We start from the raw sequence: 23216 nt of genomic DNA, 5'->3' as shown, positions 1-23216 counted from the left end.
TCTAGAACCCATGAGATCATGACCTAAGCCAAAACCAAGTGTTATACATTTAACTGACTGAGCCTTTCAGGTTCCCCTGTTACAGTGTTTTTATTTTTAGCATTTCTTTTTGATTCTTTCTTAGGAATCCCATCTTTCTGCTTGTTCTTGCATGTTACCTATGTAATCTATTAGAGTCTTTAGGATATTAATCATAGTTATTTTAAATTTCCAGTCTGATTTCAACTGTCCCTCCATGTTTGCTTCTAATGCTTGCTCTTTCTCTTTGAATTGTGTTTTTTTGCCTTTTTTTTTTAAAGATTTTATTTATTTATTTGTCATAGAGAGAGAAGCGAGAGCAAGCATAGGCAGACAGAGTGGCAGGCAGAGGCAGAGGGAGAAGCAGGCTCCCTGCGAAGCAAGAGCCCGATGTGGGACTCGATCCCAGGATGCTGGGATCATGACCTGAGCCGAAGGCAGCTGCTCAACCAACTGAGCCACCCAGGCGTCCCCTTATAATTTTTTCTTCATAGCTGGACATGATGTACCAGACGAAAGGATAAAAATATACTCAATAGGCTTTTAGTAATACAATGGTGAGGCATGGGGGAAGGAAGGGTTTTGTAGTCCTATAATTAGGTTTCAGTCTTTTAATGATTCTGTGCCTTTGTACTGTGAACTTCATAAGTATTCCTCAGTTTTTTTTCCTTCCCTCTTAGGTGGGAAAGGATGGCTAGAGCTGGCTAGAGTTGGGCATTTTCCTTCCCTGTGGTTAGTTAGGCTCCCTTAATACCCTAGAAGGTTAGGATCCGACCTCCTGAGAGCAGGTCTTATCAAGAAGAACATAGTGCTCTAGTGTATTTTAAAACACTTCCCTTTGCCCTTCCTTTGCCAGAAGTAGAAAGAAAATTTTCTCCCATATTTATTGTGAGAACATAGGTAAGCTCCTGAAGGCAAAACTCAAAAAAAGTGCAGGTGGTTCCTATGATTGAGAACTCCTATGATTAAGAACTCCTCACAGAATTTTTAGCTCTCAGATTGCAATGAACCTCCAACAGTTTGTTAATTACAGCTAAGAATTTCCAGTGCCAGCAGTGGTTCTCATGGTAGTTTCTTTTCTAACTTACTTACTTACTTTCTCCCTCCCTCTCTCCCTTTCCTTTTTAGGTTTTGTTTATTTTAGAGAAAGCATGAGCGGGAAGAGGCAGAGAGGTAGGGAGAAATAATCTGAAGTGAACTCTGTACTAAGCACAGAGCCCAGTGCAGGCTCTATCCCAACCCGAGATCATGACCTGAGCTGAAACCAAGAGTGAGATGCCACTGAGCCACCCAGGTATCCCTCCATGGCAGTTTCTGTTTGTGAGTCTCTGCTATCATCTAAGTTGTGACTCCTTGTTTGCCCATCTGTCTCTCCAGTCTTGGGGGCTGTAGTTTGCTCTGTGTCCTTATCTCTTTTATGGATTCAAGAAGAGTTGTCAATTTTTCAGTCTGTTCAGCTTTTAATTGTTAGGATGGAGTGGTACATTTGAAGCATCTTACATGTGGAACTGGAACCAGAGATGAAATTCTATAGTCCTTAAATAGAAATTCCCTCTCCTTCATTCACTTAGCATTTGGCAATCAGCTTTCTACTTTTTATCTTCTATGATTCTACTTTAGAATCATGAGCAGAATCATATAATATTTACTTTTTTGTGATTAGCTTATTTCACTTAGCATAATATTCTTGTGATTCATCCATGTTGTACTATGTAACAGAATTTCCTTCCTCTTTTCCCCTTAATTGACATGTAATGTATTATTTGTCCCAGGGGTACAGGTCTGTGAATCATCAGGCTTACACATTTCATAGCACTCACCATAGCACATACCCTCCCCAATATCTACGACCCAGACACCCTATCCCTAAACCTCCACCTCCCCAGCAACCCTCAGTTTGTTTCCTGAGATTAAGAGTCTCTTAAGGTTCCCCCTCTCCTGATCCCATCATGTTTCATTTTTCCCTTCCCTAGGCCCACAACCCCTGCCCTGCCTCTCAAATTCCTCATATCAGGGAGGTCCTATGATAATTTTCTTTCTCTGAATGGCTTATATTTCTCAGCATAATATCTTCTGGTTCCATCCACATCATTGCAAATGGCAAGATTTCATTTCTTTTGATAGTTGCCTACTATTCCATTGTGTGTATATATATACCACATCTTCTTTATCCACTCATATGTTGATGGACATCTAGCTCTTTCGAAAGCTTCGCTATTGTGGACATTGCAGCTACAAACATTTGAGTGCACATGCCCCTGCGGATCAATACATTTGTATCTTTAGGTTAAATACCCTTTAGTGTGATTGCTGGATCATAAGGTTGGTCTGTTTTCAACTTTTTGAGGAACCTCCATACTGTTTTCCAGAGTGGCTGTACCAGCTTGCATTCCCACATATGCAAGGGGAATATAGGAAGGTTCCCCTTTCTCCACATCCTTGCCAACATTTGTCATTTCCTGACTTGTTAATTTTAGCCATTCTGACTGGTGTGAGGTGGTATCCCATTGTGGTTTTGATTTGTATTTCCCTGAGGCCAAGTGATGTGGAGCACTTTTTCATGTGTCTGTTGGACATCTGCATGTCCTCTTTGCAGAAATGTCTGTTCATGTCTTCTGCCCCTTTCTTGATTGGAGTATTTGTTCTTTGGGTGTTGAGTTTGATAAGTTCTTGTAGATTTTGGATACTAGCCCTTTATCTTCTATGTCATCTGTGAATATCTTCTCCCATTCTGCCAGTTGTCTTTTGGTTTTGTTGACCGTTTCCTTTGCTGTGCAAAAGCTTTTGATCTTGATGAAGTCCCAATAGTTCATTTTTGCCCTTGCTTCCCTTGCCTTTGGTGATGTTTCTAGGAAGAAATTGCTGCAGCTGAGGTCAAAGAAGTGGCTGCCTGTGTTCTCCTCAAGGATTTTGATGGATTCCTGTCAGACATTGAGGTCATTCATTCATTTTGAATCTATTTTTCGTGTGCAGTATAAGGAAAAGGTCTAGTTTCATTCTTCTGCGTGTGGCTGTCCAATTTTCCCAACACCATTTGTTGAAGAGACTGTCTTTTTTCCATTGGACATTTTTTCCTGCTTTGTTGAGATTAGTTGAACACAGAGTTGAAGGTCTATTTCTGGGCTATTTATTCTGTTCCATTGATCTGTATGTCTGTTTTTGTGCCAGGACTGTTCTGTCTTGATGATTACAGCTTTGTAATAGAGCTCAAAGTCTGGAATTGTGAAGCCACCAACTTCAACATTCCTCTGGCTATTTGGGGTCTTTTCTGGTTCCATATAAATTTTAGGGTTATTTGTTCCATTTCTTTGAAAAAAATGGGTGGTATTTTGATAGGGATTGTGTTAAATGTGTAGATTGCTTTAGGTATCATAGACATTTTCACAATATTTGTTCTTCAAGTCCATGAGCATGGAATGTATTTCCATTTCTTTGTGTCTTCCTCAGTTTCTTTCATGAGTACTTTATGGTTTTCTGAGTACAGATTCTTTGCATCTTTGGTCACTTTATTCCTAGGTATCTTATGGTTTTGGGTGCAATGGTAAATGGGATCAACTCCTTAATTTATCTTTTTTTTGTCTTGCCATTGGTGTATAGAAATGCAACTGATTTCTGTGCATTGATTTTATATCCTGACACTTTATTGAATTCCTGTATGAGTTCTAGGAGTTTTGGAGTGGAGTCTTTTCAGTATTCCACATCAAGTATCATCTCTTCTGCAAAGAGTGAGAGTTTGGCTTCTTCTTTGCCTATTCAGATGCCTTTTATTTCTTTTTTTTGTCTGATTGCTGAGGCTAGGACTTCTGGTACTATGTTGAATAGCAGTGGTGATAGTGGACAGCCCTGCCATTTTCCTGACTTTAGGGGAAAGCTCTCAGGTTTTCCCCATTGAGAATGATACTTGCTGTGGGTTTTTCATGGATGGTTTTTATGATATTGAGGTACGTACCCTCTATCCCTACATTTTGAAGAGTTTTGATCAAGAAAGGATGCTGTACTTCGTCAAATGCTTTTTAAGCATCTATTGAGAGATTCATATGGTTCTCGTTGTTTCTTTTATTAATGTGTTGTATCACATCAATTGATTTGCAGAAGTTGAACCCACTTTGCAGCCCAGGAATAAATCCCAGTAGGTTGTGGCGAATAATCCTTTTAATGTACTGTTGGATCCTATTGGCTAGTATTATGGTGAGAATTTTTGCATCCATGTTCATTAAGGATATTGGTCTGTAATATTCCTTTTTGTTGAGGTCTTTGTCTGGTTTTGGGATTAAGGTAATTCTGACCTCATAAAATGAGTTTGGAAGTTTTCCTTCCATTTCTATTTTTGGAACAGTTTCAGGATAATAGGTATTAATTCTTCTTTGGAATTCTACCAAATTCCATGGGAAGCCATTTGGCCCTGGGCTCTTATTTGTTGGGAGATTTTTGATAACTGCTTCAATTTCCATACTGGCTATGTGTCTGTTCAGGTTTTCTTTTTCTTTCTGGTTCAGTTTTGGTAGTTTATATGTCTCTATGAATGTATCCATTTTTTCCAGATTGTCAAATTTACTGGCATATAGTTGCTTATAATATGTTTTTATAATTGTTTGTATTTCTTTGGTGTTGGTTGTGATCTCTCCTTGTTCATTCATGATTTTATCAATTTGGGTCCTTTCTCTTTTCTTTTTGATAAGTCTGGCCAGGGATTTATCAATCTTATTAATTCTTTCAAAGAGCAAGCTCCTAGTTTCATTGATCTGTTCTACTTTTCTTTTGGTTTATATTTCATTGATTTCTGCTCTGATCTTTATTATTTCTCTTCTTCTGCTGGATTTAGGCTTTCTTTGCTGTTCTTTCTTTAGCTCCTTTAGGTGAAGGGTTAGGTTGCATACTTGAGAACTTTCTTGTTTCTTGAGAAAGGCTTGTATCACTATATGCTTTTCTCTCAGGACTGCCTTTGCTGTGTCCCAAAGATTTTGAACAGTTGTGTTTTTGTTATCATTTGTTTCCATGAATTTTTAGAATTCTTTAATTTCCTGGTTGACCCATTCATTCTTTAATAGGATGCTCTTTAACCTCTGTGTATTTGAGTTCTTTCCAACTTTCCTCTTGTATTGAATTCTAGTTTCAGATCATTGTGGTCTGAAAATATGCAGGGAATGATCCTAATCTTTTGGTACAGGTTGAGACCTGATTTATGACCCAGGATGTGATCTATTCTGGAGAATGTTCCATGTGCACTAGAGAAGAATGTGTATTCTGTTGCTTTGGGATGGAATGTCCTAAATATATCTGTGATGTCCATCTGGTCCGGTGTGTCATTTAAGACCTTTATTCCTTGTTGATCTTTTGCTTAGATGATCTATCCATTTTAGTGAGGGGCTCTTAAAGTCCTGTATTATTATTGCATTATTTTTATGTGTTTCTTTGATTTTGTTATTAATTCCTTTATATAATTGGCTGCTCCTATGTTAGAGGAATAGCTATTTTAAAAATTTTATTTATTTTTTTCCATTTTATTTTATTTTATTTCTTTCAGTGTTCCAAAATTCATTGTTTATGGACCACACCCAGTGCTCCATGCAATACATGCCCTCCATAATACCCACCACCAGACTCACCAAACCCCCCACTCCCCTCCCCTCCAAACCCCTCAGTTTTTTACTCAGAGTTCAGTCTCTCATGGTTTATATCCCCCTCTGATTTTCCCCATATCGCTTCTCCTCTCCATCTTCCAATGTCCTCCATGTTATTCCTTAAGCTCTACAAGTAAGTGAAACCATATGATACTTGACCTCCTCTGCTGGACTTATTTCATTCAGCATAATCTCTTCTAGTCCCATCCATGTTGATATAAAAGTTAGGTATTCATCCTTTCTGCTAGAAGCACAATACTCCATTGTATATATGGACCATATCTTCTTTATCCATTCGTCCGTTGAAGGGCATCTTGGTTATTTCCACAGTTTGGTGAGTGTGGCCATTGCTGCTATGAACATTGGGGTACAGATGGCCCTTCTTTTCACTATGTCTGTATCTTTGGGGTAAATACCCAGTAGTGCAATTCCAGGGTCATAGGGTAGCTCTATTTTGATTTTTTGAGGAATTTCCACACTGTTTTCCAAAGTGGTTGCACCAGCTTGCATTACCACCAACAGTGTAAGAGGGTTCCCCTTTCTCCATACCTTCTCTAATATATGATGTTTACTGTCTTGTTAATTTTTGCAATTCTACTTGTATAAAGTGGTATCTCAATGTGGTTTTGATTTGAATCTCCCTGATTGCTAATGATGATGAACATTTTCTTATGTGTCTGTTAGCCATTTGTATATCTTCTTTGGAGAAATGTCTATTCATGTCTTTTGCCCATTTTCTGATGTGATCATCTGTTTTTTGGGTGTTGAGTTTGAGAAGTTCTTTATAGATCTTGGATACCAGCCCTTTGTCTATAGTTTCATTTGTAAATATCTTCTCCTATTCTTTGGGTTGCCTCTTTGTTTTGTTGACTGTTTCCTTTGCTATGGCATAGCTTTTGATCTTGATGAAGTCCCAACAGCTTATTTTTTCTTTTGTTTCCTTTGCCTTTGGAGACATATCATGAAAGAAGTTGCTGTGGCTGATGTCGAAGAGGTTACTGTCTATGTTCTTCTCTGGGATTTTCACAGATTCCTGCCTCACGTTGAGGTCTTTTATCTATTTCAAGTTTATCTTTGTGTATGGTGTAAGAGAATGGTTGAGTTTCATTCTTCTACACATAACTGCCCAATTTTTCCAGTACCATTTATTGAAGAGACTGTCTTTTTTCCACTGAATATTTTTTCTTGCTTTGTCAAAGATTATTTGACCGTAGAGCTGAGAGTCCATATGTGGACTCTCTGTTCTGTTCTACTGGTCTATATGTCTATTTTTGTGCCTCTACCATGCTGTCCTGGTGATCATAGCTTTGTAGTAAAGCTTGAAATCAGGCAACGTGATGTCTCAGATTTGTTTTTCTTTTTCAAAATTTCCTTAGCAGTTCAAGGTCTTTTCTGGTTCCATACAAATTTTAAGAATATTTGTTCTAGCACTTTGAAAAATGTCTGTGGAATTTTGACTGGGATGGCATTGAAAGTGTAGATTGCTCTGGGCAGTATAGACATTTTAAAAATATTTATTCTCCAGACCCATGAGCATGGAATTGTCTTCTATCTTTTTGTGTCTTTAATTTCTTTCATGAGTGTTCTGTAATTCTTTGGCTACAAAGACATCCTTTATCTCTTTGGTTAGGTTTATTCCCAGGTATCTTATGGTTCTTGGTGCTATAGTAAACGGAATCAATTCTCTAATTTCCTTTTCTGTATTTTCATTATTTGTGTGTGAGAAAGCAACTGATTTCTGTGCATTGATTTTATATCCTGCCACATTACTGAATTGTTTTATGAGTTCTAGTAGTTTGGGGTAGAGTCTTTTAGGTTTTCCATATAAAGTATCATGTCATCTGCAAAGAGAGAGAGAGTTTGACTTCTTCATTGCTAATCTGACTATGTTTTATTTCTTTTTGTTGTTTGATTGCTGTTACTAGGACTTTTAATACTATGTTGAACAACAGTGGTGAGAGTGGGCATCCTTGTTGTGTTCCTGACATTAATGGGAAGGCTGTCAGTTTTTCCCCATTGAGGATGATATTTGCTGTGGGTTTTTCATGGGTAGATTTTATGAAGTTGAGGAATATTCCCTCTATCCCTATATTTTGAAGGGTTTTAATCAGGAACAGATGCTGGATTTTGTCAAATGCTTTTTCTGCATCAATTGAGAGGACCATGTGGTTCTTGTCAATTGCTTTTTCTTCATCGAGAGGACCATGTGGTTTTTCTATCCTCTTATCGATTTGTTCTGTCATATTGATTGATTTGCAGATGTTGAACCATGCTTGCATCCCATGGATCAATCCCATCTGGTCATGGTGGATAATCTTTTTAATATACTTTTGGATTCTGGATTAGCTAGAATCTTGTTGAGAATCTTGGCATCCATATTCATCAGGGATATTAGTCTGAAATTCTCCTTTTTGGTGGGGTCTTTGCCTGGTTTGGGGATCAGGGTATGCCCTGAATGAAAATGAAATGAAAGTATTTTTATATTTAAAACAAAATATCTTCTATATTTTAAATTTTTAAAATTTAAAATATGTTAATATTTAAAATTGTTAGGGAATTTTTTTTCTCTTTTGTTAACTTACATAATTTCTATTTACTCTCTTTTCAAGTTCACTAATGTTGTCTTATGTGCTCCTCATTCTTTTGACCCTGTTCAGTAAGTTTTAAAATTTGCTTATGGTGTTTGTTGAGGTCTACGATTTCCATTTGTTCCTTTTTTAAGTTTTCTTTTATTGATACTTTCTGTATTTCCATCCATTTTGAAAGTGTTTATGATTGTTACAGTACCATTTGTGTCATAGTTGTTGTAAAAATTTTGTCAGATAATTCCAATACTTGGTATCATTTTGAAGTTGATATCTCTTGTCATTGTCTTCTCCCATATGATTTGAAATTTTTCCGGTTCTTCATATGCAGAATAATTTTGAATTATATCCTGGATATTTTACATATTATTATTTGAGACTGGATGTTATTTAAATCCTATGGAGAATGTTTATATTTTTGTTTGAACAGATAGTTGACCACTGGTTAGTTTCAGGCTGTGGTTCCAATGCCAGTTTAGTTTTAAAAGACTTGACAGTGCTATTCAGATCTGTCCCACCTATATACTATTCATTAGTGAATCTAGGGCCTACATGAACGTTTATCTGTTGGTTTAGATCTCAGAGTCTTTGGTACTCATACATCCTTAGTTTAGGGATGAGCCCAGGATTAAATAAAGAGCTTTCTGTGTTTGCCTTTCTTCCCTCTATGAAACTCTTTCATACTTTCCAGTTCCCTGGCTCCATTTTTAGTCTTTTGATGGGTTAGCTGATGCTTTAGTTTACCTGCTTTGCTGTACATTTCTGTGGTCTTCCGATGTCCAGGGCTAAGTAGTGATAGAACAGAGAGAGCAAAGAAAGCAATTGAGATTGGCCCCACCCTACTGAATCCCAGATCCTGTGAACAGGGGCAGAAGTTCTTCCTCAGAGTGTTGGTTCCTGTTTGCTTCTGTGCATGGGCACTGAGATGTGAGAGAATGGAGAAATGAAAGGCCAAAAACAAACAAACAAACAAATAAACAACAAACAAAGAACGGTACAGTATCTGTACTATCCCTATGTGTTAGGAATTTTCTTTCCTGGTTCTTAAACCTGAGGAAGAGGTCTCCTGAGCTGCCTCTGTCTAAGCTTCAGTGCCTATTTCCAGCTTTCTGGTGAACTGAGTTCAGGGTGGGAAATAGCAGGGGACAAAAAAAAAAAAAAAAAAAAAAAAAGATAGTATCACTTGTTAGTACCTCAAAATCTGGTCTTCTTTCCCAATCCCCCCAGTAGAGTTTATTCTTCAGCATCTTTCTGTAGCTGTACCATATATTTTATCAAAATTTTCTAGTTGTATTCAGTGGGAGAAACTGGGTAGAATGTGTTACTGCATTTTAACTGGAACTGGAACTCTTGATTAGGTATAAGTAATTTTTCTACCATAAGAGTAATTCTTGGCATATAAAAATTATTTTTCTTTCGTTGTCAGTGACAGTATACGAAGTGCATGTGGCAACAGGTGAGCGTTGGAATGCTGGAACAGGAGCAAGTGTGTACATTTCTATCTATGGGGAAAAGGGAGATTCAGGATCTAGACAACTATTTCGATCAAAGAACTCCTTCAGTTTTTTAAGAGGACAAGTAAGTGACAAAATCCTTTGTTCGATTTTTTAAAATTGTGGTAAAACAATAAAATAAAACTTTACTAAAGTCATAATTATGTTTAAGTGTTTTTAAGTTCCCTACTGTTAAGTATATTCACAGAATAATCTAGACATTTTTCATCCTGCAAAACTGAAATTCTGTACTGATTAAAGAACTGCATATTTATCCCTCCCCTCAGCCCTTGTCAATCACATTTTACTTTCTGTTTCTATAAATTTGACTACTTCAGATATCTCATATAATTGGAATCATATAATAATTGTCTTTTTGTGACTGGCTTATTCCACTTAGCATAATGTCTTCAATATTCATCCATGCTGTACAGTATGATAGGATTTCCTTCCTTTTTAAACCTGGATAATATTTTATTGTACACATATACCACATTTTTTAATCGATTCATACATCGATGGAAGTTTTGGTTGTCAAACTCTTGCCTATTAAAAATAATGTAATAAGTGTGCAAATATCCCTTTAGTACTGTTCATTCAATACTTTTGAATATATGCAGGACACCTAGATTTTTTTTTCAATTTATTTATTTTCAGAAAAACAGTATTCATTATTTTTTCACCACACCCAGTGCTCCATGCAAGCCATGCCCTCTATAATACCCACCACCTGGTACCCCAACCTCCCACCCCCCCGCCACTTCAAACCCCTCAGACTGTTTTTCAGAGTCCATAGTCTCTCATGGTTCACCTCCCCTTCCAATTTACCCAAATTCCCTACTCCTCTCTAACGCCCCTTGTCCTCCATGCTATTTGTTATGCTCCACAAATAAGTGAAACCATATGATAATTGACTCTCTCTACTTGACTGATTTCACTCAGCATAATCTCTTCCAGTCCCGTCCATGTTGCTACAAAAGTTGGGTATTCATCCTTTCTGATGGAGGCATAATACTCCATAGTGTATATGGACCACATCTTCCTTATCCATTCATCCGTTGAAGGGCATCTTGGTTCTTTCCATAGTTTGGCGACTGTGGCCATTGCTGCTATAAACATTGGGGTACAGATGGCCCTTCTTTTCACGACATCTGTATCTTTGGGGTAAATACCCAGGAGTGCAATTGCAGGGTCGTAGGGAAGCTCTATTTTTAATTTCTTGAGGAATCTCCACACTGTTCTCCAAAGAGGCTGCACCAACTTGCATTCCCACCAACAGTGGAAGAGGGTTCCCCTTTCTCCACATCCTCTCCAACACATGTTGTTTCCTGTTTTGTTAATTTTGGCCATTCTAACTGGTGTAAGGTGATATCTCAATGTGGTTTTAATTTGAATCTCCCTGAGGGCTAATGATGATGAGCATTTTTTCATGTGTCTGATAGCCATTTGTATGTCTTGTTTGGAGAAGTGTCTGTTCATATCTTCTGCCCATTTTTTGATGTGTTTGTCTGTTTCGTGTGGGTTGAGTTTGAGGAGTTCATTATAGATCCTGGATATCAACCTTTTGTCTGTACTGTCATTTGCAAATATCTTCTCCCATTCCGTGGGTTGCCTCTTTGTTTTGTTGACTGTTTCCTTTGCTGTGCAGAAGCTTTTGATTTTGATGAAGTCCCAGAAGTTTATTTTCGCTTTTGTTTCCTTTGCCTTTGGAGACGTATCTTGAAAGAAGTTGCTGTGGCTGATATCAAAGAGATTACTGCCTATGTTCTCCTCTAAGATTCTGATGGATTCCTGTCTCACGTTGAGGTCTTTTATCCATTTTGAGTTGATCTTTGTGTACGGTGTAAGAGAATGGTCGAGTTTCATTCTTCTACATATAGCTGTCCAGTTTTCCCAGCACCATTTATTGAAGAGACTGTCTTTTTTCCACTGTATATTATTTCCTGTTTTGTCAAAGATTACTTGACCATAGAGTTGAGGGTCCATTTCAGGGCTCTCTACTCTGTTCCACTGGTCAATGTGTCTGTTTTTATGCCAGTACCATGCTGTCTTGGTGATCACAGCTTTGTAATAAAGCTTGAAATCAGGTAAGGTGATGCCGCCAGCTTTATTTTTGTTTTTCAACATTTCCTTAGCGATTCGGGGTCTCTTCTGATTCCATACAAATTTTAGGATTATTTGCTCCAGCTCTTTGAAGAATGCCGGTGGAATTTTGATCAGAATGGCATTAAAAGTATAGATTGCTCTAGGCAGTATAGACATTTTAACAATGTTTATTCTTCCGATCCAAGAGCATGGAATGGTCTTCCATCTTTTTGTGTCTTCTTCAATTTCTTTCATGAGTGTTCTATAGTTCCTCAAGTACAGATCCTTTACGTCTTTAGTTAGGTTTATTCCAAGGTATCTTATGGTTCTTGGTGCTATAGTAAATGGAATCGATTCTCTAATTTCCCTTTCTGTATTTTCATTGTTAGTGTATAAGAAAGCCACTGATTTCTGCACATTGACTTTGTATCCTGCCACGTTGCTGAATTGCTGTATGAGTTCTAGTAGTTTGGGGGTGGAGTCTTTTGGGTTTTCCATATAAAGAATCATGTCATCTGCGAAGAGAGAGAGTTTGACTTCTTCATTACCAACTTGGATACCTTTTATTTCTCTCTGTTGTCTGATTGCTGTTGCTAGGACTTCTAATACTATGTTGAACAAGAGTGGTGAAAGTGGGCATCCTTGTCTTGTTCCTGATCTCAATGGGAAGGCTGCAAGCTTTTTCCCATTGAGGATGATATTTGCTGTGGGTCTTTCATAGATAGATTTGATGAGGTCCAGGAATGTTCCCTCTATCCCTATACTTTGAAGCGTTTTAATCAGGAATGGATGCTGGATTTTGTCAAATGCTTTTTCTGCATCAATTGAGAGGACCATGTGGTTCTTCTCTCTTCTCTTATTAATTTGTTGTATCACATTGATTGATTTGCGAATGTTGAACCATCCTTGTAGCCCAGGGATGAATCCCACCTGATCATGGTGGATAATCTTTTTAATGTGCTGTTGGATCCTGTTGGCTAGGATCTTGTTGAGAATCTTAGCATCCGTATTCATCAGTGATATTGGTCTGAAATTTTCCTTTTTGGTATGGTCCTTGCCTGGTTTGGGGATCAGGGTAATGCTGGCTTCATAGAAAGAGTCTGGAAGTTTTCCTTCTGCTTCAATTTTTTGAAACAGCTTCAGGAGAATAGGTGTTATTTCTTCTTGGAAGGTTTGGTAGAATTCCCCAGGGAATCTGTCAGGTCCTGGGCTCTTGTTTTTTGGGAGGTTTTTGATCACTGCTTCAATCTCGTTATTAGACATCGGTCTATTCAGGTTGTCGATTTCTTCCTGGTTCAATTTTGGTAGTTTATATTTTTCCAGGAATGCATCCATTTCATCTAGGTTGCTAAGCTTATTGGCATATAACTGTTCATAATAACTTCTGATGATTGTTTCTACTTCCTTGGCGTTAGTTGTGATCTCTCCCTTTTCATTCATAATTTTATGAATTTGGGATTTCTCTCTTTTCTTTTGGATTAGTGTAGCCAGTGGCTTATCGATCTTATTGATTCTTTCAAAAAACCAGCCTCTAGTTTCATTGATACGTTCTACTGTATCTCTGGTTTCTCCCTCATTGATCTCAGCTCTAATCGTGATGATTTCCCTTCTTATGTGTGGAGTTGGTTTGATTTGTTGTTGATCCTCCAGTTCTTTAAGGTGTAGAGACAGCTGGTGTGTTCTGGATTTTTCAATTTTTTTGAGCAAGGCTTGGATGGCTATATATTTTCCCCTTAGGACCGCCTTTGCTGTATCCCATAGGTTTTGGACCAAAGTGTCTTCATTCTCATTGGTTTCCATGAATTGTTTCAGTTCTTCTTTGATCTCCTGGTTGATCCAAGCATTCTTAAGCAAGGTGGTCTTTAGCTTCCAGGTGTTTGAGTTCCTTCGGAACTTTTCCTTGTGATTGAGCTCCAGTTTCAAAGCATTGTGATCTGAGAATATGCAGGGAATCATCTCAGTCTTTTGGTATCGGTTGAGTCCTGATTTGTGACCCAGTATGTGGTCTATTCTGGAGAAGGTTCCGTGTGCACTTGAGAAGAATGAGTATTCTGCTGTTTTAGGGTGGAATGTTCTGTATATATCTATGAGGTCCATCTGGTCCAATGTGTCATTCAATGCTCTTGTTTCTTTATTGATTTTCTGCTTCGATGATCTGTCTAATTCTGAAAGAGGCGTGTTAAGATCTCCTACGATTAGTGTATTCATATCAATATGACTCTTTATCTTGATTAACAGTTTTCTTAAGTAATTGGCTGCTCCCACATTGGGAGCATAGATATTTACAATTGTTAGATCCTCTTGGTGGATAGTCCCTTTAAGGATTATGTAGTGTCCTTCTGTATCTCTGACTACAGTCTATAGTTTGAAGTCTAATTTATCTGATATGAGAATCGCTACCCCAGCCTTCTTTTGAGTCCCATTGGCATGAAAGATGCTTCTCCACCCCTTCACTTTCAGTCTGCGTGTATCTTTAGGTTCAAAATGGGTCTCTTGTAGACAGCATATGGATGGGTCCTGTCGTGTTATCCAATCTGCAACCCTGTGCCGTTTTATGGGTGCATTTAGGCCATTCACATTGAGAGTGATTATTGATAGATACGTTTTTATTGACATCGAGTTACCTTTGAAGTCTTTCTTTCTGTAGACTGTCTCTATATTTCTGTTCAATGCTATTCTTGGGATTTTTCCTCTTTTATAGAACCCCCCTTAATATTTCCTGCAGTATCGGCTTGGTGGTTGCATAGTCTTTTAAGCCTTGCCGGTCTTGGAAACTCTTTATGTCTCCATCCATTTTGAATGTCAGTCTTGCTGGATAAAGTATTCTTGGCTGCATGTTCTTCTCATTTAGTGCCCTGAATATATCTTGCCAGCCTCTTCTGGCTTGCCAGGTCTCTGTGGACAGGTCTGACGTTATTCTGATGGGCTTCCCTCTGTAAGTAAGGAGCCTCTTTGCCCTGGCGGCTTTCAAGAGAGTATACCTACAATTATAATTTCTCAATTTGACTATCAGTTGTCGTGATGTTTTTTTGGAGTGTATAATCTTGGGTGGAGACCGTTCAGCCTCTAGTACATGAACGCTGGTTTCATTCGCGAGATTCGGAAAATTTTCATGAAGGACTTGTTCCACGATATCTTCTAGATTTTTTTCTTTCTCCTCCCCTTCAGGAATTCCAATAATTCTGACGTTGGAACACTTCATGGCATCATTTATTTCCCTGATTCTGCTTTCGTGGGATCTAAGCTGTTTGTTCCAGGCTTCCTCCTGATCCTTTCTCTCTATCTGTTTGTCTTCCAGATCACTAATTCTATCTTCTGTCTCAGTTACCCTAGCTTTGAGAGAGTTTAGATTGGATTGGAACTCATTGAGAGCATTGTGGACCTCCTCCCTGGTAGCTTTAAGCTCCGCCCTAATATTGTGAACATCCTGTCTGGTCGCTTTCAGTTCAGCCCTAATCAATTCTGTTTGGTCATCCATGGCTTTCTCCAACCTAGCTATTGCCTGGATAATTGTTAGCCTGAATTCTCTTTCCGACATATTGTCTATGTTGATAGCCGTTAGCTCTGTTGCAGAAGGTCCATCCTCTGTATTTTTCTTCTGTTGGGCATTCCTCCTCCTAGTCATTTTGGTGGGAGAAGACTGAACAGATGTAGCTGGATGTATCAACTCTGGTGCAGTCCAGGTGCACCCTGGAACACTTCCTGATCTCCGTCTCAGAGAGAAGCCTCAGTCTGGGTGCAGAAGCTGAATAAATCCCCCCTTGGACGCTGGCAGTGCAGTTTCCAAGTTGCAGACCCTGGGGGCGCAGGATCTTTTCCTCGTCCCCAAAGCCAAGGCAGTGGCGGCTGTCTGGGAGCTCCTGACTGCCAGAGATGTTCCAAGCAGTGATCGCACACTGAGATTTTGCCGCCGGTCCGGGCTGGGAGTGCCCGGCTTGTGCGCACCTCTTTTCAGAGGCGGCTGTGGGTCGGGCGCGCGTCTGGGGCACTGAGAACGGGGCGCTGGTCCGTAAGCCGCAGGCTGGGCTTTTGCACGCCTCTGTCCGGGGAAGAGTTTTGTGGGCACCCGGCTTAGACTTTGAAACAATGGCGTAGGTCAAGAAGCGCCACCGGGCCTTAGTGACCCAGGAGAGCTGGAGGGACGTGCGTGCTTTGTGGTAGGGCTAGCACGCGTTCTGCAGACCGGCGCAGCTCCCATCCCCTCACAGGAGCCGGATCCCATGCGCTCTGGGGCGCGCTGGCGGCTTAGGGACCAGGAGCTGGTTTCTCCGCCACACTCTCTCTGCCTCCACGCCGGGGAGGCCGTCTGGGACCGGGGACTTAAGCCCCTGTCCCTAGCCGCCCCAATTCCCACAATTTCCCCCCGCAATCCTTTGCTCTTTTGGAGTGCTTTCAACCAGTCTCCAAGTTAATGCTGGTCCCCAGACGCAGGGCACTCTTGCTCGTATTGGGGTATTACTTTCCCACCGGTCGCCTCTGGTGGCTCCCTCCCCCTTTTGTTTATCTTCTGATATCAGTCCACCGTTCCCATTCTGCTTTACCTGCTCACTGGCGTCTTCTGCCCCTGTAGAGATCCAGACGTGTATAATTCTGATCTCAGGCTGATTTCATGGGTGATCGGAGTTCTTTGGTAGGTAATCAGCTCACTTTGGGGTACCAGCTGAAAAGACTCCTCTTCCTAGTACCCCGCCATCTTGTCAGAAGCCAGAATTTTGTGTACATTATCCACTCCTTTGTTTTTGTCCCAGAGGAGGATCCAGGACATGGAAAGTTTCCTCTCAATTACAACACACTATGCCAAGTAGAGTATGAAAAAAGTCACAAGCTTCCCTACCTCTTTTGATGGAGTTCCTTTTTTATTATGCATTCAAGTAGGTACTGCAGCTTCTCATCTGGTGTCCAGAATTTGCACTGAAGTATTATAGCCCATATATTATTGTTAAAATGGTGTCTCCACGGGGGAATGAGGGCTTGGTTTTCCCTAGTCCACCATCTTGCTGAAGTGAAGTCATCCTCTGTTGTCTGATTTTTAAATCTACCTTTATATTGTTAAATGTCATTCACTGTAGATAGCAACTTTCATTGTCAAATGTGGAAATTGAATATATAATATCATTTTTATTATTACTGATATTAATTATATTTAACTGAATAAAGCATAAAAGGATCATTACATTTAAATTTTTTCAGCTTTTTTTTTTTTGATGACCAAATAATTTTTAAGTGAGTATGACAGGATATTTTCTTTACATGTTTCCTTTATTTTTCTTGGCATTCTCTAGATCAATGATCATAAATATTATAACATAATTTTCTCTGCTATTATTTTGTTTGCACAGAAATTCCTCCTTTCTATCAGATGTGTGTCATAGATAAAGGGAGGATGATGTTACACATTAATCTGTATTAGGGAGAGACAATATATTTTTTAAATGAATGGCCTTATATGTTATTTATATTTTTTATAGTCCACTTATGTAAAGACAAAGTGGCTGTAAAGTAGTTTTGTGATATATCAGAGGAACTGATCTCTAATCCTCGTTCTGTGCCTCACTTTTCCTTTTGTGGAATAAATATTCTTCTCACTGAGTGACTTCTAAGGCTAAAGTAAAATGTATATGAAAATATTTCAAAATGTATAAGTCACTATATAAATGAAAATGTTATTTTTGTTTTGTTATTTTTCAACTGATATGCTACATCTTATATTTTTTCCTTGCATTTTAACCTATAATATTATCTTAGATTTTTATCAAAGAAACTTTGTGCTGCTTACTTTAACCCATATTCTGAATACATAAACCTTTGGAGTAGAAAGATGAATAATTTTTATTGTAGCAGCACATTGGGATTCAGATAGATGTTATAAATTTCTAATAATTTTTTTCATCAATATTATAAAGTTACTTTAGAAACATTATATTTGTCAATGGCCTATAAACATTGCTTAAAAAATTTCACCCTAGGGAAGGTATGTATTGGTTGTATTCAAAGGACTGAAAAATAAAGGTATATTTTATAATTATTTCATATGTGCTAATATTTGAAACATATATTTGTAGGATCCCCAAATTTATGTTTTCATAATGACATATGGCTAACAAAAATGAGTGGAGTATATTAAAAATCTTATTATGTTCTGCAAATTAACATTGTTTTACCTTTACCTTCATTATTTAGATTTATTGAATGACCCTAATTCTTTTCCCAGTCAATTTTTAGTATATCTTAATATATAATCTTATTAAAAATCCTTCTCATAGTCCAGATATAACTATACTCTTTTGCTTTGTTACAGACTGACACCTTCTCCCTAGAAGCTGTGCATCTTGGGGATTTGTATAAGATTGTCATAGGTCATGATGGGGTTGGCCCAGGTAAAAGCCTTATATAATTAGATATTCAAGGCTTGATTCCACTCTTTTCATGTAAAACCCTGTACAAATTTAGTTAATAATTATAACAAACATATAAGAAATTCATCTTTAAGTATTGACTATCTGAAATTAAAATAATGGACACAAATATTCTTTAAATTTTAAGCAGATGTGGGTTTTTTTTTTTTTTTTTTTTGGCTGTAGGCTTGTCCAAGAAGATGCTCTGTCTAAAATGCTAGAATGAGTGATGCATAAAAATCAGGGGAATTTGGGATTTATATGCTGTGGCATGTGGTGGCATTCTAACATGCTACTTGTGGGTATAGCAACAGTGTCTGCTGGCAGTGATATTCTATGAAGTAGTAGCAACTAGTGTCAACAGTGGCATGTTGAGGAGACTGTCTTGGGAACAAGTTCACAGTTGTGTTTTCTGCTGCTATTTTGTTTATGCTTCTCTCTCAATTTTCCCATCAGTTTAGCGAGATAACCTACAACTTCCCAATAAGTTCATTTTCAGCTACTGTGTAAAACAAACATAAGATAAGCAAAATTCTGCAACAAAAGATAAGAGTACTAATGTATACATACCACAAAATGGATAAAACATCACACAAGAGGATAAATTCTTTCACTAGAAAGTATCAATGCATAATTGTCAAAGTGTTAAAAACAAAGTTTTTTTTACCAATATATCCTGGAAATGTGTTTAAATAATTAATGAGAATCGTAGCAAGGTGAGAACCTTGTTCAAAGGAAGTTACATGAAACTGAAAAATATATTCCTATAATCAGTGAAAACAAAAAGAATGTTGAGTGAGATCGATAAATTAAATTTAAAATGTGACTAATGTCGTAAGACAGTAAAAACATACCTGTGATGTTGTCTTCTCTCTTGGTTGTAATTTGTTTATAATTTGACCAGACTCAAATCTGTTGCAGTTTATTTTCTATCAGTTGATGGATAATTTTATAATCGGCTCTTATCCATAGTAAATACTATGTTAAATAGCATTATGCTTCTGTAGGGAGTCACATGACTATCAGGCAGGCTTGTTAGACAATGCTTTAGTACAACATTAATAGGACATGTAAATGTGCACAAGCTAACACAAGCAACTAATTCAATTTTATAAATATTTTTTTGTGGATCTACTATGTACAAAGTGCTGTACTGAGTACTCTCTATAGTAAATACAAGGATGATTAAGATGGGATGCCTGCCCTTTAGTATACCAAGAGGTAGCAAGATGATTTTAAATCGCAAAAGTTTGATACACCACACCCAGTGCTCCATGCAAGCCGTGCCCTCTATAATACCCACCACCTGGTACCCCAACCTCCCACCCCCCACCACTTCAAACCCCTCAGATTGTTTTTCAGAGTCCATAGTCTCTCATGGTTCACCTCCCCTTCCAATTTACCCAAATTCCCTACTCCTCTCTAATGCCCCTTGTCCTCCATGCTATTTGTTATGCTCCACAAATAAGTGAAACCATATGATAATTGACTCTCTCTGCTTGACTTATTTCACTCAGCATAATCTCTTCCAGTCCCATCCATGTTGCTACAAAAGTTGGGTATTCATCCTTTCTGATGGAGGCATAATACTCCATAGTGTATATGGACCACATCTTCCTTATCCATTCATCCGTTGAAGGGCATCTTGGTTCTTTCCATAGTTTGGCGACTGTGGCCATTGCTGCTATAAACATTGGGGTACAGATGGCCCTTCTTTTCACGACATCTGTATCTTTGGGGTAAATACCCAGGAGTGCAACTGCAGGGTCATAGGGAAGCTCTATTTTTAATTTCTTGAGGAATCTCCACACTGTTCTCCAAAGAGGCTGCACCAACTTGCATTCCCACCAACAGTGGAAGAGGGTTCCCCTTTCTCCACATCCTCTCCAACACATGTTATTTCCTGTTTGTTAATTTTGGCCATTCTAACTGGTGTAAGGTGATATCTCAATGTGGTTTTAATTCGAATCTCCCTGAGGGCTAATGATGATGAGCATTTTTTCATGTGTCTGATAGCCATTTGTATGTCTTGTTTGGAGAAGTGTCTGTTCATATCTTCTGCCCATTTTTTGATGTGTTTGCCTGTTTTGTGTGGGTTGAGTTTGAGGAGTTCATTATAGATCCTGGATATCAACCTTTTGTCTGTACTGTCATTTGCAAATATTTTCTCCCATTCCGTGGGTTGCCTCTTTGTTTTTTTGACTGTTTCCTTTGCTGTGCAGAAGCTTTTGATTTTGATGAAGTCCCAGAAGTTTATTTTCGCTTTTGTTTCCTTTGCCTTTGGAGACGTATCTTGAAAGAAGTTGCTGTGGCTGATATCAAAGAGATTACTGCCTATGTTCTCCTCTAGGATTCTGCTGGGTGTGGTGAAAAAATAATGAATAATGTTTTTCTGAAAATAAATAAATTGAAAAAAAAAATGGGCGGAAGACATGAACACACTTCTCCAAAGAAGATATACAAATGGCTAACAGACACATGAAAAAGTGTTCATCATCATCATTAGCCATCAGGGAGATTAAAATCAAAACCACATTGAGATACCACCTTACACCAGTTAGAATGGCCAAAATTAACAAGACACTAAGCAACAAGTGTTGGAGAGGATGTGGAGAAAGGGGAACCCTCTTACACTGTTGGTGGAACTGCAAGTTGGGCAGCCACTTTGAAAAACAGTATGGAGATTCCTTAAAAAATTAAAAATAGAGCTACCCTATGACCCTGGAATTGCACTACTGGGTATTACCCCAAAGATACAGATCTAGTGAAAAGAAGGGCCATCTATACCCCAGTGTGCATAGCAGCAATAACCACAGTCGCCAAACTGTGGAAAGAACCAAGGTGCTCTTCAACAGACGAATGAATAAAGAAGATATGGTTCATATATACAATGGAGTATTATGTCTCCATCAGAAAGGATGAATACCCAACTTTTGTGTCAACATGGACAGGACTGGAAGAGATTATGCTGTATGAAATAAATCAAGCAGGGAGTCAATTATCATATAGTTTTACTTGTGGAGCATAAGGAATAACACAGAAAGCATTGGGAGATGGAGAGGAGAAGTGTGTTGGGGGAAGTTGGAGGGGGAGAGAAACCATGAGAGACTGTGTACTCTGAGAAACAATCTGAGGTTTTGGAAGGGAGGGTGTGGGGGGATTGGGTGAGCCTGGTGGTGGGTATTATGGAGGGCACGTATTGAATGGAGCACTGGGTGTGATGCATAAACAATGGATTTTGGAACACTGAAAAAAAATAAAATAAATGGCGTCAGTGCTGAAAAAAAAAAAAGTTTGATACAACATTTTGCTTCCTGATTCTAGTTGGAAGTCCTGTCTTTTTTCCTCCAAATTCTGGTTTTCTTAGTTTACCTAAATAGAATCTAAGTAAATGAGATATTATTGCTGTGACATAATGAATAAAGTAGTAAGGTGACTAACATAACATAATAAAAAAAATAACCAATTTACTATTTCAATAAAAGACTCCCCCCCCAAAATGTTAACCAGCAGCACATATTTGAATTCAGAACCTGTCAGTTGTTGACTTTTTGATCTTGAGCAAGTAACTTAACCTCTCTGAGTTTCAGTTCGTCATCTGTAAAATGAATGAATACTTTGTATAGTTATAGTGAGGATTATGTGAGGTTGTTTATGAATGGCTGTGCAGAGGGCACCTGGCTGGCTCTGTTGGTAGATCTCTTGATCTTGGGGTGGTGAGTTTGAGCCCCACATTGGGTATAAAGATTACTTGAAAATAAAATCTTAAAAAAAAAAAGAATGGCAAAGCAGTATACACTTGACAGTGAATATCAATAGATAGTGATTAGAACTTTTTAATTTGCATTTTAAATACAAATTCAACATATAGTTTTATAAAATTAATCTATTTTCTTCCATTTCTACATTTTACCCACGTACATTTTAAGGAGGAAATGAAAAATTCCTTTTATAATCTTGCCTCCTTCATCTCTTCTCCAGCTCTTTATTTTTAAAATCAGCAGATATTTACCTAAGAACACTTTTAGGAGTTGGTGGTGATGGAAATGGCCAGGGCAAGCAGGTTGTGTTTCCCACTGGTTAAGAAGGAAAAGGAAAAGGTAGCCAGCCTTTCTTTCCTTAGCTGGTTGTGCTACTTCCCTTGGGTTCAGTCAGCCAACATTCATTGAATCTTTGCCGCATGTGACTTAACAGTCCTTGTTTTAGGAGTGGAAAAGTGTCTCCTCCATATGGCCAATTCTTTTCCACCACCCTGGATATTTGGCTTTATATAGTGTATTCTGTAGGGAAATAGAACTCAGTATTTACCAACCCCCTGACCAAAAGTGATTAAGCTGTAGGTCATTGGTTTTTTTTAACTTAAAAAATACTGTTATTTTAAACTTACATCCGTTTTATAATTCAAGAAGTAATAACATGCTAAGAATACTTTCTGAAATAGTTTCAAACTGCTTCATTATTGCTATTACAAATTTTTCTCTCAGAAAATCTTATTCAGAGTATCCTCAGTCATTATTTGTTTATAAGAGCTGAAGAACATTAAAGTTACTGAAAAAATCCTAGTAGATCTAAGTTGCAGAGAAATTTGGGATCACTTGTTGGGTAACTGGGTAAATTACTGTTTCTTCTAGTAACAGAGGGTGAGGATCTCAGTGGTTAAAGTTTACCAGTAATCAAATGGTTTCAATTTCTCTTAAACCTTAGTCCTTATGATAACATCTCAGAGGGAGAGTTTACAGGATGAAAAGGACATTATTTGATTAAAAAAGATAATTTAAAAAATGTGGTAGCATTTTGTAGCAAAGAGAAGTTTAAACACAAAAAATGTTGGAGGGGTAATGCGTAAAAACAAAGACATGTTTGTTTAAGTACCCTACATTATGTGAATATAATTCCCCCTTCTGTTAAGACTATAAACTACACTGTATAAATATGTGTATTGGATATTACAAACTGCTATGCTTCTTTATATGTGAGACTTAACTTACCACAAAGCATTTTGAAATCATATTACATTCT

General features: G+C 38.1%; 1 protein-coding gene across 1 annotated transcript in view; it reads left to right on the top strand.

The window, feature by feature from the left end:
• Positions 1-23216, top strand: part of LOC122905350 (lipoxygenase homology domain-containing protein 1-like) — a 299796-nt gene that overhangs the window by 43794 nt on the left and 232786 nt on the right. The window contains 2 exon segments of the mRNA XM_044246984.1: positions 9651-9802; positions 18101-18179. Of these exon segments, the coding sequence (XP_044102919.1) occupies positions 9651-9802; positions 18101-18179 (231 nt within the window).

The sequence above is a fragment of the Neovison vison genome, chromosome 4, assembly GCF_020171115.1.
Source record: "Neovison vison isolate M4711 chromosome 4, ASM_NN_V1, whole genome shotgun sequence".
NCBI classification, from domain to species: domain Eukaryota; kingdom Metazoa; phylum Chordata; class Mammalia; order Carnivora; family Mustelidae; genus Neogale; species Neogale vison.
This window is presented reverse-complemented; position numbering and strand designations above follow the sequence as displayed.